Genomic DNA, 19,168 nt, shown 5'->3' on the forward strand with positions numbered 1-19,168 from the left:
TTCCCCTGCAAACTTTGCTCAAATGTTTTCTTAAGCAATAAATGCTGCAGTTCAAATTCAACCAATGAGAGAAGCTGATCTGGGAGCTGGCAGGGAGTCAGACGCAGCGCTGCTGATGCAGAGCGCTATGATCACTCCTCTGAAACAGTTTATTAACGCCTAAATTAACTTCAAATGTAGAAACCTGCCGGCAGAATATGTTGGCTTTTATTATCCTGCTGCCTGCAGTTTGTAGCACAGACCTGAAAAACGCTAACATCTACTTCCAGCCGCCACCAACAGGAGGGGAAAACCCCCAAGAGGCGAGCGGGCCTGAGGCAGCTGCTGCTGGGGATTCCCAGTGACAGCGCAGCGCCGGTATGTGGGGGTCTGAGCGGCTCCCACAGAGAAATAATCTTTGAAGGCAGGATGGTAATCTGGATGAACTGACTGCACAGACCATGTTTTCAGGAGGACTTTCTCACTTCAACATAGATTCTAACTACTTTCTACCCGCTGATCACAGCTAATATAGCAAAGCTGCTCTCTGGCATCGAACACAGGAGCAGCAGAAGCATCTGGACTCACTTTACTGGACGTCTGACCTTAATGTGGACGAACATCAGAGATGAAGCAGCAGGAGCTTTTTGCTGCTGAAATATCAGTGTGAGCGTAGCATCAGACTTTCTGATTGTTTGAATTAACCTATGAATCATAATATTGAACCTGAAAATGATATAATTTCCACCTCTAGTCAAGCACACATACTTCCCATAACCAGGAACAAAGACAGAAAGCAGGAAATAGTGTTTGAGAGTCTAAATTTGAAGATTTTCCAGGTGAGGATCCCCTCGGACCCCCTAAAGATGTGATACACCAAGGTGGACCCCTATGAACTATTCCTAGCTAAAAGCCTGATGCTCTTATTCTATTTATTAATGCTGTTTGTTCATTACAGAGGGTTTCTTAAACGTTCAGATATTTAGTTTTACTGCATATTTTAGAAGCTCGTTAGATTTAAAACACAGAAGAAAACCTGCAAACAGGAAACTACATGAACGACTTTACATGTTTGATCTAAAGTAGGAATAAAATCATCAGCTCCTAATAATTCTGCCTAAAGGTGGATGAACATCTCTAATAAAGCTGTTTTTAACATTGTTACATGTTTGTTTTCTTAAACCCTATCCCTGGTTCCATGAGGATGTTTTTCTGACTGAGCATCTTGTAAATCAGATGTAAATAAAAGTGGTTTGACTACTTCAAAGATTCCTACGTGGAAGGGGTTTTACATCCCAGATTACGGATAGTTTGCATTCCTCTTTTGCAAGTCCGTGACAGCAGTGATATAAATGCACTGAAACGGCTGCAAATCCAGAGTCTGAAGAGACAAAAACTGAGGCATGATGGGAATTCTCCAGTTCATCTCCGCTGCATCATGTAAGTGTTTTATATCCTCCTGGTTTCATGTTGGGATTGTTTGCAGTTTTCTTTCATGGTCCAAAGTTTTACAACATCCAGGGGGGATTTACCATTAGGCAATACTAGACAGTTGCCTAGGGCCCCGAGTTCCTGGGGGCCCCATAAAACTCTGTTTACATGTATAATTAATACAAATATTCCTTATTTGTTTACATTAATTATGTTTTTGATCAAAATCCTTCGGCTAAAATGCCATCAGAATGCTGATAAATAGAGAGGAAAAAGGGACAAGAAGAGAGGGACACAACCTAGAACAGATAATGGATGTCTATTCTATTAACATTTATCTATCTGTAGAATGGGTCTGTTTTATTTTTTGTCTTCTTATTTCAGAGGGCCCCCTGCCTGTCTTTGCCTAGGGCCCCAAATTTCCTAAATCCGCGCCTGACAACATCCCCAAAAAACATTCGGCTAAAACAAAGCAGTTTATTCCGACTTAAAAACCTCCCTTTAAACTAAAGATTTTCCTGTTTGATTTCCTAAATATCCGAATTATTCCACATCTTTCATGTCTCTATATGAGGAAGTCAGTTTCTTCATCATAGGAAACCTTTAAACCTTCCAAACATCAGATTGATAAACTCAACTTTGATCCATTCATTTGTAACTTTGTTCAAACTGGAAGATATGACATCATATCTGAATAATTCAAAAAGAAGGAAATGAGCTTTAAGTAGGTTTAAAACCGGCTGCATTGAAAAGCTCCTTCAGGTGACATTGGTTGAGCTGATTACCTGCAGTCTGTAAATAAAACAGCCTTTTGGGTTTTATTTAACAAACTGCTCTTAATCCTTTCCTGGAAATTTGGCTCATTTTTCCTGACAGACCGGGGAGACGGCAGTTCTCCTCCTGATACCTTGGCTGATTGGTTGATCATTTCTTTCGAGGTTAAACGAGGAACCAAAGGGTTCAAAGGTAAAACTGTCTGCAGCTCCATTGAACTTAATGGTTACTCATTAATCTGGGGATCTTCATCTACGTCGGAGACGTCTTCAAAGTCAGGGTGACGACCCTGTGGGGGGTCATGAAGGTAGTGTGGGGGTTTGCTTCTCATCCTCCAGACATCGTTTGAAGCAGCAGGTTTACTGAAAATGTTCTAAGTATTCTAAACCTGTAATCAGGGAAACCAAGTTTCCCACCATGGACTGTTCTCCCTGCTGCCCTCACAGCATTCAATGCAGGACCAGCAGGTTCTGCAGCAGCTTCTTCCCCACCGCCATCACACTGATCAACTAGTAGTTTTTGGAGCGCATACTTTTTCACTTTTACTTGAGTAAAAAGGTCAAGTTGACACATCAACTTTTACCAGAGTGTTTTTAAACTGCAGGATCTATACTTCTACTGAAGTAACTAATGTGTGAACTTTTGACACCACTGCACACTGTAAACATCATCTATTTGCTCTACCAACATGGCTGGATTTTTCATAACCCCTTTAAATAGATCATAACTCAATGTTCAATTGCATTTTGCACCATATTTATTTATTTTGAACTGAACCTTTCCATAGAAATGCCTTCTGCACCATGACTTTAAACTGGTTTCCTATTCTCCTACACTGTTTACATTATGATCATTGCTGCACTTTATAAATGGTTATGTTCATTTCACTGTTGGAAGCTGCTCATTCCCTGTTAAAAAGCTGTATACATTGAATTCCAAAAAATTTAAATAAAAACCTCTGGACTTTGTTTCCAGAATTGAAGACGTTTCTCTTCCATCCAGGAATATTTTTCAATTCAAAATAGAAATAGCGTTGAGTTCCAGGCTTTATACAGCAGCCCAACAAAGCCTGGTTTTTATCACAGTGGGGGTGGAGGTTTGACAGGACCCAAATGCAGACTGAAATGGTTTCTTGAAGATTTAATTAACCAAGAGTTCAACAGAACCAAAAATCCAAAACAAAAATTCACAAAATCCACAAAAACTGAGAACCAGGAACGCTCACAACAAGGGGGTAAAGAAATGATGACAAACCAGCAAAGAGTGACTGAACAGGAGGAGAATAAATGGGAGAGAGAAACAGTCTAATTAGCAGATTGGGAGCAGGTGTGAACAGAGGAGGCTAGAAGGGAGCTAGGGAAAAGGAGACTGACACAAGAGGGCAGCAGAGGGCAAACAAGAAGTATCTAAGAACTCAAATAAAATAAAAAATAACTAGAACACAGGAATGGAAATAAGACCAAAGAAAACTCAGAGATAAAACTTGAACAGAACGAAAACCAAGACAGTTTTGCTTCGGAAACATGCAAATAGAAACGGACAAACGGGTCCCCCCCTTTGGAATGGGGGTTTGGCTTCTTTGTTAGCCTGCAATGCCCCATACCTGTCTATGTCTCTGAAAGGGGGGGTTGTTAGAGGGAATAGTTGGCCTGGCTGAATAGGTGAGGTCTTCTGTCCTCCTGTAAAGGGGTTGGAGCTGCGATGATAGCGGGAAGAAATCAACTCTATCGCTGCATTGGAGGTTTTTGAAAGCTGAAATCTGAGTCCCCCAAGTTAATAAATGATAAAACGGCCTGCCATAGCCCACTTTATATAAACTTACACATTAACTGGAGCAACAATCTTCTCCATCTTCATCTCCTTTGCAACTGTAGCCTATTTCTCTGTCTTTAAACACATTCTCCTTTTTATTTCTGCATCAATATCTCTAGTTCCAGTGGAGTGAAATATGAACTTCCTGTTGCCTGTTGTCATGGTGACTCGTCCAAGCGGTGCTCCACTGATAATGGCTGCTCATACTTATTATGCATGTGCTAAACTCTGAGTGGATCTACTAAGAGTTGATTGAACTAATTCATAGCAGCTATTATGAAACTAAAAACTCAGAGTTTCATCTTTAGGCTAGATTAATTTAGAGTTGAGTATTTGAGTCTGAATTTGTTAACCCTGCTTTATGAAACGGATCCAAGGTTATCTGCAGTAAACTGTCTGCTGTGTCCTCTGTCTCCGCTCTCCTTGCAGCCAATCACGTTGTTTAATTTCCTGATTTAGTCAGGAGATTTTTGTCGTAGTTTTGAGTATAAAGAAATAAATAATAATTCAGTGGGTCTGTTAGACACATTACAGTGTGTCCTAGTGCATAATTCCCTGATGTCTCCATGGTTCTTGGTTGTCTTGCATTTTTAAGTTGGATTTTAGATTCCTGCCTCTGCTACCTGTGAACACTCCATTAAAACTACAAGAACTCACCTCTGCCTCCCTGCCTCTACATTTGGGTCCTTAAACTAAAACCAAACCCTGATACTTTATAGGTTTTATCTCCTTTATTCAAATGTACTTATTATGTATTACAACATAATAGAAAAACTGAATATTAATATGTAGTTAGTTTCATTTTCAGGATTCAACAAATAACAATAATTCAGTTGAACCGAACCACCATAAAACGCTGTTAGTTTTAGATCTGTCTGTTTGTGTTGCAGTGCTGTGTACGGCATCTGGTTTCCCTAAACGTCACTTTCATTATGTCAACGAACCAAAGACCTGGAAAGAAGCTCAGAGTCACTGCAGAGAAAAGTACCTGGACCTGGCAGTGATCACCAGCTTGGAGGACGTGACAACTCTGAACAACATGGTGGAAGTCTTAAATGTACATTTGCAGAAAACATGAGATTGTAATATACATTAAAGTATGCTACATAAAGCTTGTGCAAATGATTCCTCAATTGGGTTAATTGGCTTTAGCGATGGAATGAGACGTTAAAATGGCCGCGCAGTGGTTACCGTGCATGATCCATGCAGAGCGGCCCTAGTCCGCGACCTGTGGTCCTTTGCCACACTCCCCCCCTGTCTAATTCCCCTTTCCTGTCAGTGTACTTTCCAATAATGAGCCACTAGTGCAGTAAAAACCTAAGAAAAAAAAAGGCCTCCTCATGGAAGATTTCAAAGGATAGATGAATGATACAATAAATTTATATATTTATTATCTTATAAATGTGCAATTTGTTTCTGTTAAATGTCAAGTGCTTTAATTCAGTCCTAGCCACCCTTAGAACTCCCCAACAACTTTTATCGCAAAGTTACACCCTTGGCCGTAGCACCCTCTATTGGCCAGCCGCCACTGCTTAAATGTCACATTAAAAATGTTAAAGTTTCCTGTTGTTTCAGAGTTCAGGTAACACTAATTAGAGGTGAGTTTATTGGGACTCAGGCCCCGTCCACACAAAGTCAAAACGAACACGAAATGCTTACGATATTTTCCAGAAGGTTTGTCGTAAAGACGGACACGTAAAATAAATGTGATCGTCCACACGAATGCATGAAAACGCTGCAAAATGTATGCCAGGCCTGTAAGTGGCGCTGTGGTGCCAAAGCAAAAATAGGCGACGAAATGTTGGGCATGCGCACTAATATTTATACATGGTTGCCCTGCGGGTCCATTTTGGTGGTTCAGTCAAATTCAGGTGCTGAACTATGTTGTCTATATTGCTCTGTTCTTCCTGGAGATATTCCAGAAGAAGAAGATTCTGTTGTAAGCCCGACAGCAGGGTGAGTAGCATGAGCAGCAACCATTCAACACAGTACGGCGCCATTGTTGTTGTGATACTGTGTCGCGCATGCGTGTTTAGAGGCGACGCTATGACGCATGCGTGTAAGAAAAAAATGCGGTTAGAGCTTAAAGATGGAAACGCGAAAACGGCGTTTCAAAATCTTCCCACTCTGAAGGCTTAATAAAAAAAAGATCGTTTACAGACCCCCGAAACGCCGGCTTCGTATGGATGAGAGGCTGGTTTGGTGAAAAATTAGTGAACTTAGGCCAGGGTTTGACTTCGTGTGGACGGGGCCTCAGATATCAGCTCTTCCTTGCAGGTAGCCTGGATCGGTCTCTACGATGACGTGAACAGCTGGAGGTGGTCCTACTCTGACCCAAACTTCTACCAAGGCGGTGAGGCTGAGTTCAGGAACTGGCTCCATGGCGAACCAAACAACATGGAAGGCAATGAGCCCTGTGGAGCGATGTGGGCGACTGGAGAGTGGATCGATGTTTCCTGTGAGATTTCCATGAAAACAGTCTGCTCTGATGTTGAAGGTGAGGATGGATGATCAAACACCTAGAGGGGAAGTTAGACTAACTGTTCATTTAGGATGAATATTTAGTGAAAGTGATCCTCCTAAGGTCCAGGGTTCCCACTCAGATCGCATTTCCTCCACTGGATCCACATGCAGTAGAAATATGCTAAAAATTTCTATGGGACGTCTTCCTCACTCCATTCAGTGTGAATTTTATTTACAAAGCGCTTTATAAACAGCTTTTATCTGCAGTAAAGTGCTGCACTGATTTGATGGTTACTGATTTGTACAGATCTGCTGGTCCCCAAACCAGAACCCGTCCTACACCTAGAAATCCTGTCCATAAAAGTTCTGAACAGGACCGGTGACAGAGGGCAGTCCAAAAAAGACAATGAGGACCAACCATCTGCTCCTCTTGTGCAGAGGCCAGATATTTGGGGGGTTTTGGGGATATATGGGGATTCCCAGTGACAGCGCAGCGCCGGTATGTGGGGGTCTGAGCGGCTCCCACAGAGAAATAATCTTTGAAGGCAGGATGGTAATCTGGATGAACTGACTGCACAGACCATGTTTTCAGGAGGACTTTCTCACTTCAACATAGATTCTAACTACTTTCTACCCGCTGATCACAGCTAATATAGCAAAGCTGCTCTCTGGCATCGAACACAGGAGCAGCAGAAGCATCAACTACTGGAGGCTGACTGTAAGGAGAGGATGCGGTCTGATCATGCACTCTTTGTTATCAGAGAACCGAGCCACCGCTGAACCGTGCAGAGCCCTACTGATGAACTGGTGCTAGTTAGTGCGGTTCGGTTGTGTCTGGCGCGGTCCAGTTTAGTTTGCGTACCGTTTACACTCAACAGTTATCTCGGTTACCGTGCTCGGACCGCTCTGTGCACGGTGGTGGAAAAGGGGTTTTTGTTTCTCTTTTCTTTTTATCTCTCCAGCTGCTGTGACCAGTTGGGTTAAAACTACGGTTCTGTGGCTTGTTTTGTAACATTTAGGATGAACTGACTGTCCTGTTTGTGTCTTTAATAATGGAGGAGTCTTGCAATTGTCTTAGTGTACTTTTATTTTTAACACTTCAACCTTACTTTCGGCTATCCTAGCCGTACAGGTTCTTCTTCTGTTCTTATCTAGCTGCCACCTAACAATACTAACACGACAGTGACTCCTAGTGGTAACACTTATCATAACATCCCTCTTTCTTTAAGGTGATTGAACAATAAACACTGTACAGCGAAATGACAGTACTTTTGCTCTTAAGTAACATTAACACAAACTCTGAGCAACCATGCACTCAAAACATAGATTACATTGAACATTTGTTTTACATCTCCAGTCTGTCGGGTTTCTTTATTTCACATTTTGACCTTCTCAAATCCTGTTTGCCCGGTGGTATATTTGCATTACAGTTCATTAGAGGTGCAGTTTCAGTTATTCCCGGTGGTTCTGAAGTAGCATTGGTGGACTCACTGGTTATGTGTGGAGTCTTCAGGAGACTAGGCGATTGCGCCTCAGCACCTGTCCATCCTCTGTTCTCACTGTGAAGGACCTTTGGGCTGTTTCATTCACCACAGTTCCTTTTACATGCCAACCATCCGCATCCTGAATCCTAACTGTGTCGTTGTTTGTCAGGGGAGAGAGTGGTTTGGCCGACACATCATAGAATCTCTTTTGCGTCATTTTTTGCTCTTTGAGCTTGTTGTTAAGCTTCCTGTGCTTCATTTGTGTGGTATGATTGGAATAGCTGGGAAGTGTTGTACGCAGCTTTCGATTCATCAGTAGTTCTGCAGGTGACAGTGCTGAAGTGGAGAGGCCCGATAACTAAGTAGTGCCAAATATGGATCAGAGTTGCTGTCAGCTGCTTTCTTCACCAGTTGCTTTAGGATATGCATACCTTTTTCAGCCGGACCATTTGATTGTGCATAGTGTGGACTTGCTGTGACGTGACGAAATTCGTACTGCGTTGCAAACCTTTGCCATTCTCTACTGCTGAAACATGGCCCATTATCGCTCACTACCATGTGTGGAATGCCATGCCTGGCAAATATGGATTTAGTATGCGTGATCACACATGCTGAGGATGTATTTGTGAGTAGTGCCATTTCTGGAAAGTTGGAAAAGTAGTCTATTACCACAAGATAGTCTTTGCCCTTGAGGTGAAATAAGTCCATCCCTACTTTCTGCCATGGGGATGTGGGCATTTCTGGTATCACCATTGGTTCTTTGCTTTGTTTACTCCTATGTTTTTGGCATGTTTCACATTTGCTAACTAGTGTCTCGATGTCTTTGTTTAGTCCTGGCCAGTACACAGACTCTCTTGCTCTCCTTTTGCATTTTTCAATCCCAAGATGTCCTTCGTGTATCCTCTTTAGAAGATCAGGCCTCAGAGCTTCTGGGATGATTATCCGTCCTTTCTTTAGTAACAGTCCATCAACAAAACTGAGATCTCACATGATAGTACTGAGGGCACGAGCCTGCAACCCATCCATCATCCATGTTCTGAATGACACATTGCAGTTCTGTATCCTGTGTTGTTGCCTCTGCTATTTGTCTTGATTTTGTATCAGACACTGGTAGAGCAGTCACCACTATTTTTATGTGACTTTCAATGTCCTCGTCTGTTGCGCTAACTGAGCCTTCAACAGGTGCTCTGGACAAGGCATCTGCGAGCACCAAGTGTTTTCCCGGTGTATAGACCAGCTCAAAGTCGTATTTTTGCATTTTCATCATCAAGCGCTGGATCCTCGGCGACATTTCATTTTATTATAGATACTAGTGGCCGGTGGTCAGTTTCCACAGTAAAGGATGGCAGTCCATAGATGTAACTGTGAAACCGTTCCAACCCATAGGCTACACCTAAACACTCCTTTTCAATCTGGGCATACTTGCACTCAGACTTGTTCATTGCCCTCGACGCATACGCCACCGGTGTCCAGTACTGCCCCTCAGCTTGTAGAAGCACTGCTCCAATGCCGTTTTTTGATGCATCAGTGGACACTTTCAGTTTTTTGTTGTGGTCATAGTAAGCTAAAGCTGGCGCTATGGTGAGAGCCCGCTTTAGTCTTTGCCACTCTTGTTCGTGTTTTGTGGTCCATGCAAAATCACAGTCATTTTGTAAGAGCTCTCGAATGCAGGACGTCTTAGCTGTGAGGTTGGGAATAAATTTACCTATGAAATTGACCATTCTCATTATGCGTAACACACCTGTTTTGTCTGTTGGACTTGGCATGTTCAGTATCGCCTTTATCTTGTCTTGGTCCGGTTGGACACCTTGAGCTGTGAGTTTGTCTCCGAGGAACAGGATCTCTTGTACTGCAAACTCGCACTTAGCTCTATTGAGTTTCAGTCCATACTTTTGTAAGCACTCCATCACTTTGAACAGTCTCTGGTTGTGCTCTTCGAGGGTTGAGCCCCATACTATGATGTCGTCAATGTAAACTCTGACTCCCTCTAAGCCTTCTATGATCTGTTCCATAGCCCTGTGGAGTATTTCTGGTGCAGATTTGATCCCAAATGGTAGTCTAAGAAAACAATACCTCCCAAAAGGTGTATTAAAGGTACAGTACTTAGTGCTGCTCTCATCTAGTCTCAACTGCCAAAAGCCTTGTTAGGCATCAAGTTTTGTGAAATAATTCGCTCCTGCAATATCACTGATGATTTCCTCTTGTGTTGGTATTTGATAGTACTCACGTTTAATGTTCTCATTTAGATCTTTCGGATCCATGCATGTTCTTAACTCTCCATTCTTTTTCTTTGTGACCACCATGGAGTTGACCCAATCTGTAGGCTCCTGGACCTTTTTGATCACCCCCAGATTGGTCATCCTGTCAAGTTCTTGTTTATGGGCTTCACGCAGTGGAGCTGGGACCCTCCATGGTGCATGCACAACTGGTTGGGCGCCTTCCTTTAGTTGGATTTTGTAGGTAAAGGGCAGTGTCCCAAATCCTTTAAACACATTAGAAAAGCTTTGCACAATATCATTAGTGTCATATTTTGAGGCTGTTTCAATACAGTACACTCTTTTCACTAGCCCAAGCTCTTCACAGCTCCTATCACCCAACAATGATTCACATTTATCACTCACAACAGAAAAATGTACCGTGTACACTTTACCTTTAACATTAATATTGAGTTTACATGTACCCAAACACTCTATGGGTTGTCCATTATAATCTTTAAGTGCTGAACTCTTTCTTTGTATCTTTGGTTTTACCTGCATTTCCCGTACATCAGACATGCTAATGAGATTTGCTTTAGCACCAGTGTCCAGTCTCATAGTCACCACAGTCCCATTAATCAGCAGAGGAGTGATCCATTTGTCATCATTTGTGATGCTGTTAACTTTTTCCCCTTCATTTTCAAAGTTAACGAGCCCAACAAAGAAAGTGTCACTTAGATCTGTGTCATCCACTACGTTCACATGTTTGCCTTTTTGTCACACTTGGCATCTCACTGAATGTTTTCATGTGTTTTTGGGATAATTCGCTCGCTTGGCATATGTTTATAGCCATGTCTAGCGACAGCTCGGACTTGCGGAGAAGTCTCTCCCTTAGCTTTTTGTCTTCAACGCCAAAAACAATCTGGTCTCTGACCATGGAGTCCTTCAGTGTCTCAAAATTACACGACTGCGATTTCAGATGCAGGGCTGTCAAAAAACTGTCAAATGGCTCATTTTGCAGCTGCATACGAGACCTAAACATCTATCTTTCATATGTCTCATTTTTCTTCGGAGTGCAGTGAGCATCAAACTTAGCAAGCACAACGTCCATCTTTTCCTCATCCTCTGCCGTCTCAAACATGAACGTATTATATACTTCAATGGCCTGTGGCCCTGCAAGGGTTAGCAAAAGCGCTACCTTTCTCGAATCCGGCTTTGTATCCAGCCCCATGGCCGTAACATACAAGCTGAAGCGTTGCTTGAATGTACGCCAGTTTTCGTCGACGTTGCCCGTCAGCTTCAGGATCTCTGGTGGTTTCAAATCCATGTCGGCTTCTCAGTTTACTCCTGGTACCATGTCGTGTTCTTTAATAATGGAGGAGTCTTGTAATTGTCTAACTGTACTTTTATTTTTAACACTTCAACCTTACTTTCGGCTATCCTAGCCGTACAGGTTCTTCTTCTGTTCTTATCTAGCTGCCACCTAACAACGCTAACACGACAGTGACTCCTAGTGGTAACACTTGTCATAACACTGACCGCCTGGTAATGTTAGTAAAAGTCATTTAGGCAGACCTCGAAGATCTCCCTTTGGTGGTTTGTGCTTCCATTTTCCTTTTCTTAGAAGCATGCGGTATTTTCATTAAAATGTCGCTTCTTTATTCATCTGTTGCTTCTCTTCATGCGCTGCCATTACAGGAGAGCTAAATGTGGAGTTCAGTTCAGCTCCGTATAAACCGGAGCTGGTTGGCAGAAAAGAGCGAAAGATCAGAGAGTGTTTGGAGGTTAAAGGTCAAAGTTTACGCATAACACTGACTTAATCTGCTGTATAATTTCAGGGCGCAATGCTTCATTTATCTTCATCAACCAAACTATGAGCTGGGCTGGAGCTCAGAGCCTCTGCAGAGAGCATCACACGGACCTGGCCAGCGTCAGATCCACCTCAGAGCTGGAGCAGATAAAGGAGCTGCTGCAGTCAGTGGGAGAGGATCAAGCCTGGATCGGTCTCTACAGGAACTCCTGGACGTGGGTGGATGGAAGCAGCTTCTCATTTAATCACTGGGCTTCATCAGAACCTGCAGGACCAGAGGAAAACTGTGCAGCTGCTGCGTTGGATGATGGAGGAAGATGGCAGGACTGGCCTTGTAGCTCTTCCATGCCTTTTTTTTGCTATGAAGGTGAGCCATGATTTAACTGCTTTCCAGCTTTTTCTTTAAATGATCCTGATTATTTTTCTATTAACAGTTTCCATTTGACTAAATAAGGTCACTTCTTCACCACTAAATTCATCAGCTAATTGGTTAGAATCACCTCTTAGTTGTTCTAAAAAGATGTAAAGAATTGAAGCATTAATGAAGCCTTAAATAAGTAATTTATGAGCAACTTCTTGTCCAGTCATTTTTTCTTTAATGCCAAAAAATGTAGGAGTGTTTATATTCTGCTGGATTGACATTGAAGAAGTTATTGCTACTTCCACAAAAAGTTAAAATCAATCCTCTGGACTTTGTTTCCAAGTTTGAAGACGTTTCTCTTCCATCCAGGAAGATTTTTCAATTCAAAATGTCAGAAATAGCGTTTAGTTCCAGGTTTTATCCAGCAGCCCAACAAAGCCTGGTTTTAGTTTAGAAAACATGCAAATAGAAACGGATGAACGGGTCCCCCCCTTTGGAATGGGGGTCGTTTGGCTTCTTTGTTAGCCTGCAATGCCCCATACCTGTCTATGCCTCTGAAAGGGGGGTCGTTAGAGGGAATAGTTGGTCTGTCTGAATAGTGCAATTTGCCAATGTAACTAATTTGTTTTGATCCACTGGGTAAAACTGGGGAAAAACAGTCAAACTAGATTGGCTGGTTTAACCAAAGGTCGGTTGAACATATAACTTCCAACCAGTTTAAAACCAAAAACCTTGGAAAAACTATTATTTTTGAATAAAAATGACTAACACCTTTCATTTTGCTAATCACTGATGATTTGCATTTTCACTGTCTGCTTGAGCTTATGTCACTAAAATGAAAAGCAGTCTACTTTAAAATAATGTTCTCTTCTGAGATATTTTACTCACAAAAAAATAAACTTACAAAAGTTTTTATTATACACACCAATCATGAACAATTTCAAAGGAATTTAAATGAAATAAAAACTGTCATGGTTTTGGTTCTGTTTGAGTTTTATCTTTGAGTTTTCATTGGTTTTATTAAATTTTTGGGTTATTCTAGTTATTTTTGATTGTATTTGAGTTCTTAGGTATTTCTTGTTTGCCCCCCTTTTCCCTAGCTCCCTTCTAGTCTCCTCTGTTCACACCTGCTCCCAATCTGCTGATTAGCCTGTTCTTTGTTTCTCTCTCCCTATCTACCTCCTGCTCAGAAACTGTTGCTGGTTTGTACACTCAGGTTGGGTGGAGGTTTGACAGGACCCAAATGCAGACACTGAAGCTGAAGGTGGTTACTTGCAGATCGAATAACAAAAAGGGTAACAGAAGCAAAATCCACAACAATAATCCACCAAATGAACATATACTGAAAAACAGGAATACTCTCAACAAGCGGCAAAGAAACGGCGACAAACCAGAAACAGTTTCTGAGCAGGAGGCGCATAGGGAGAGAGAAGCAAAGACCAGACTAATCAGCAGATTGGGAGCAGGTGTGAACAGAGGAGACTAGAAGGGAGCTAATTTCATAATTAAAGAACTTTAAGTTTGGATTCTGAATGTGAGCGATTTTTCCTTTAACACACAGCTTCTCTCCAGTTAAATTCCCTAAACCATGAAAAGTGAATCCAGGATCAAATCAAGTAACTTGTGACCCGGTTCTGTTCCTTAAAGGTCCGGTTTTTAAGCAGCTGGTGAAGGTGAAGCTGGTGAAGAGCTCCTCCCTGGACCTGAAGGACGCTGCTGTGCTGGAAGACCTGCTGAAGAAGGTAGGAATCCTTCAGCTTTGGTCGCTCCCTCTGAGTGACGCTTGCATTAGGAGTCTCAGCTTCAGATACAAAGAAGCTGGATTTAGAGGTTTGGAAGGACGCTGAAGGAAGGAGAGTCTTTGCTGAACACCCAAATATCTCCAAGGTTAAACTTTAGGAATGAGGCGCCCTTTTACAGGTCCATAGCACCATGCTGCCATTACTGTGCTTGGTAGTTGCCTCAGACAATCCTGAATGAGTTTTCAATCTTCCCTTATTTAGAAAACGAAAGATTTCAGTCATTAAGACCCAAAGTGTGATGTAAGAACCTGCAGTGTGATGCTGAGCCTTTAGCCGCTGCTGGAGGGATTCAGCTGGTTTCTGTTTTTCTCTCCCAGTTTGAACAGAAGCTGAAGGACAGTGGAGTGGAAGGAGACGTGAAGCTGAGCTGGAAGGAGCAGTCGGAGGGAGAGATCTTCCTCCGGGAGGAATAACGAGCTTCAAACCAAACGTTTGTTGTTGGTTCTGACCTTCTGGTCACAATCGTCTGAAAGGAGGCAGAACTTTGTTAGATGTGTGATGCAGCAAAGATCAGTGTGGATGTAGTTCTATAGAAGCTAACCGTAGCTGAATTTATCTCCTGTATTTTTCTGATTATCATTCCAATTATCCTTTACTTAGTTTAAACAGGAATCATTTCTGCAAACATGTTTACCTGAATAACTAAAGTCCTCCTCCATGCAGGTGCGTAACTTCCTGTATGCTTTCATAGTCGCGTCTGATTGGCTGAAAGGACAGGATGCCTGTCAATCAAAGGTTAAATCTGTTCCTCTGTGACTTAGCAGTTCTGCAAACGTTTGTTCTGTTTCTGCTGCTCCGTGCTTTTATTGCTCCAAAGTTGGACTGTTTGATTCATTTAAAAATGCAATAAAAACTTAGAGCGATTGATTGATTGATTGACTTTATTGATCTGACAGCGGAGAAATACACTCTTTAGTTCAAAATTAAAGCCATCCACTTAATATAAGCAAGAATCCAACAAAGATGGTAAAGCTAATCAACACAGAATCGTCAAACTAATTATATATAGAAACATGTTTGTTAAAGATCTCAGGAAGCTGCAGAGGAATGATTTACTGACTGTAAAACACCTTCAAGCAAATCGGTCACTTAAGAGGAAGAATGCAAATGAAGCCACTTTGAATTGTTTGGATTTCTGAATTGTTTGCATGTAAATCCTGACATGCAAACAGTTTGCATGCGAGCTCCTTTTGCATGTGAAGGACAGCAGAGCGATGAGCAGCTGCAGGAAGAACCAGGATGGAGGTTCTTCACTGCTTCATCAGGCAGCTTTCCATCGTCTGCCATCAGAATATTCCAGATTCAAATCAAATATGTGGACAGTCAATCAGCCGCATACGACTGAAAGGTCTTCTGCTTAAATCCAAGCAGGACTTTTTCCCACTGAAGGCCTGTTTTTCCTCCTCTACTTAAAGCTGCTTAAATCAGAGGAGCCTGAGAACCTGCAGAGCTTTTTTCATCCCTGTAGGATTTAGTTATTTTCCCTTCATATTGTGGATTGAATTTACATTCATTTATCCGTTAATCAGCTGAATTTCCCAACTGAGGAACAGTAACGACACCTTGATCAGGCTTCAGCTTCACTGCTGGAAATTATTCTATGGTTTTTATATCGTTCTGTTCGATCAAAATATGTTTTAGAATATAAGATTCCTTTTTTCTAAAATGCCTTTATTTTAATTTTCTTTGTTCTTCATTTTAAATCCAGTTGGATTTATTCTCCCATTAATCTTCTTCTATATTCTATTTACAGATGTTTTCCACTCGGCTCATAATTAGCTTGAATTTGACTGGTTTATGGTTTAAATAAGGTGAAAATAGTGAATCTGTGCAGAACAAACACTTCCTTCCAGGTGGGATCGTCAAAATAATTCAGATTTTAATGAATATGTGAGAAAACAACAGAACTTCTTGCTGTATGTTGGTGAAGATTCTCAGTCATCCATGTCAGAGTCATTCTAAAAAAGTTCAAAATCAATCCTCTGGACGTTGTTTCCAAGTTTGAAGACGTTTCTCTTCCATCCAGGAAGCTTTTTCAATCCAAAATGTCAGAAATAGTGTTTAGTTCCAGGTTTTATCCAGCAGCCCAACAAAGCCTGGTTTTAGTTTAGAAAACATGCAAATAGAAACGGATGAACGGGTCCCCCCCTTTGGAATGGGGGTCGTTTGGCTTCTTTGTTAGCCTGCAATGCCCCATACCTGTCTATGTCTCTGAAAGGGGGGTCGTTAAGGGGAATTGTTGGCCTGGCTGAACTTTTTTACTTTTTTTTCTTGATTTTTTTTTTTACTTTTTAATTAGCTTTTTACTTTTACTCTTGACTTTTTAACATTTTAATTAAGATTTTACCTGTTTTTTTCTTTTTATTTAGCTTAATTTCCAGTAGGTAACATATCATTCAAGGGTTCAGCTAATTGGTCAAATTCCTAAATATGATGTACAGGTGGATGGTGGGGGGACTCCATTTGTAAAGTGATCAAAAACGTCAACTTGCCCAATAAAGGGTTAAATTTTTCCTATGTTAACATTTACTTGACAACAGAAACTCTGTGGTTAATGATGCTCATCAATATAATAACATTAAAGGTAATGAATACAGAATTAATGCTCTTTTCAGAACTATCTCTGCAAGTCTCTGCAAGTCCTCTATGAGTCTTCCATGAAATCAGAAATAAAAAAAAAAAACACTTTAATAATTATAATAATGATCAATTTAATGTAGATATTAGTACATGTAAACATTAATGTTATGCATAATGATTATTGATAAAAATAGCTAAATAATAACAATGAATAAAATGTTCGCCCTAAAACTCAAACCTGAAGGAATTTTCTTCACACCTTTAATTTAGACGCCATGAATGTTTAATAAGCGTGTATTTGTTAGCAAAGGCTGTAGGAAAGTATACAGGTGCTGGTCATAAAATTAGAATATCATGAAAAAGTAGATTGATTTCAGTAATTCCATTTAAAAAGTGAAACTTGTATATTATATTCATACATTACATACAAACTCATATATTTCAGATGTTTATTTTGTTTAATTTTGATGATTACAAATGACAACAAATGAAAATCTCAAATTCATCATATCAGAAAATTAGAATATTACTGAAGACCAATAAAAACAAAGGATTTATAGAAATGTTGGCCAACTGAAAAGTATGAACATGAAAAGTATGAGCATGTACAGCACTCAGTATTTAGTTGGGCCTCCTTTGGCCTGTATTACTGCAGCAATGCGGCGTGGCATGGAGTCGATCAGTCTGTGGCACTGCTCAGGTGTTATGATAGCCCAGGTTGCTCTAATAGTGGCTTTTAGCTCTTCTGAATTGTTGGGTCTGGTGTATTGCATCTTCTTCTTCACAATACCCCATAGATTTTCTATGGGGTTAAGGTCAGGAGAGTTTGCTGGCCAATTAAGAACAGGGATACCATGGTCCTTCAACCAGGTACTGGTAGCTTTGGCACTGTGTGCAGGTGCCAAGTCCTGTTGGAAAATGAAATCTGCATCTCCAAAAAGTTGGTCAGCTGCAGGAAGCATGAAGTGCTCTAAAACTTCCTGGTATGTGGCTGCGTTGACCCTGGACCTCAGAAAACACAATGGACCAACACCAGCAGATGACATGGCACCCCAAACCATCACTGACTGTGGAAACTTTACACTGGACTTCAAGCAACGTGGATGAAGTGCCTCTCTTCTTTTCCTCCAGACTCTGGGACCTTGATTTCCAAAGGAAATGCAAAATTTACTTTCATCAGAGAACATGACTTTGGACCACTCACCAGCAGTCCAGTCCTGTTTCTCTTTAGCCCAGGTAAGACGCTTCTGACGCTGTCTGTGGTTCAAGAGTGGCTTGACACAAGGAATGCGACAGCAGAAACCCATGTCTTTCATACGTCTGTGTGTGGTGGTTCTTGAAGCACTCACTCCAGCTGCAGTCCACTCTTTGTGAATCTCCCCCACATTTTTGAAGGGGTTTTGTTTCACAATCCTCTCCAGGGTGCGGTTATCTCTCTTGCTTGTACACTTTTTTCGACCACATCTTTTCCTTCCCTTCGCCTCTCTATTAATGTGCTTGGACACTGAGCTCTGTGAACAGCCAGCCTCTTTAGCGATGACCTTTTGTGTCTTGCCCTCCTTGTGCAAGGTGTCGATGGTCGTCTTTTGGACAACTGTCAAGTCAGCAGTCTTCCCCATGATTGTGTAGCCTATAGAACTAGACTGAAAGACCATTTAAAGGCTTTTGCAGGTGGTTTGAGTTAATTAGCTGATTAGAGTGTGGCACCAGGGGCCATCAATTTTGAACCTTTTCACAATATTCTAATTTTCTGATATGATGAATTTGAGATTTTCATTTGTTGTCATTTGTAATCATCAAAATTAAACAAAATAAACATCTGAAATATATGAGTTTGTATGTAATGTATGAATATAATATACAAGTTTCCCCCCCCCCCAGTGACCATGGTTACTGCCTGGACACCATTATTAACATGTTCTGGCTGCGCCTCTGCGGCAGGAGAAGTTTCAGCACTGCCAGATTTTGTCCACCAGAGGGCAGCAGATCTCATTTGTTCCTCACTTATTTAAGTTATTTTTAAATTTTTTTAATCCAGAAATATTTGTGTTCATGTTTAATGAGCTTTATTTTCCATCTTTTATCAAGTAACCTTTCTCTCCTCATCACATAATATTCTTAACAACAAATTTGAGATCAGTTTTCATCTCACTGCTGAGAAAAAGCCTCTTTGCATCAGAAATGTGTTCCTTTTATTATAGTTTATAGTTGAAGACAAATTAAACAGTTTGTTGTACAAATATTTTGAAGGACATAATCTGAATGTTAGCGATCGATTTTACCTTTAAAGCTAAACATCAGACATAGATCATATCAATATATTAAATTACCAATATTGTTTTGTTTTTAAATGCATGAAATATAGGTGAGACCAGATGAGTTTTAAAATAATCGGATATCAGCCAAAAATCCCCCCCCCCCCCCCTATAAAACTGTATTATGTTACTGATTCTTGACCCAAAGGTATAAAATGATCT

General features: G+C 41.1%; 1 protein-coding gene across 2 annotated transcripts; it reads left to right on the forward strand.

The window, feature by feature from the left end:
- The first annotated feature begins 1,284 nt into the window (after positions 1-1,284).
- On the forward strand, positions 1,285-14,972 carry LOC119792019 (C-type mannose receptor 2-like). Of its 2 annotated transcripts, none has more exons than XM_038298460.1 (6): positions 1,285-1,419; positions 4,887-5,053; positions 6,274-6,493; positions 11,977-12,315; positions 13,957-14,051; positions 14,429-14,972. In XM_038298460.1, the coding sequence occupies exons 1-6, from the start codon at positions 1,383-1,385 to the stop codon at positions 14,522-14,524; spliced, it is 954 nt and encodes a 317-aa protein (XP_038154388.1). In that variant the 5' UTR covers positions 1,285-1,382; the 3' UTR covers positions 14,525-14,972. The 2 variants fall into 2 exon arrangements, with proteins under 2 accessions (XP_038154388.1, XP_038154389.1); XM_038298461.1 differs by having other exon boundaries at positions 4,887-5,038.
- The last annotated feature ends 4,196 nt before the right edge of the window (positions 14,973-19,168 follow it).

The sequence above is a fragment of the Cyprinodon tularosa genome, unplaced genomic scaffold, assembly GCF_016077235.1.
Source record: "Cyprinodon tularosa strain WSP-4 unplaced genomic scaffold, ASM1607723v1 ctg407, whole genome shotgun sequence".
NCBI classification, from domain to species: domain Eukaryota; kingdom Metazoa; phylum Chordata; class Actinopteri; order Cyprinodontiformes; family Cyprinodontidae; genus Cyprinodon; species Cyprinodon tularosa.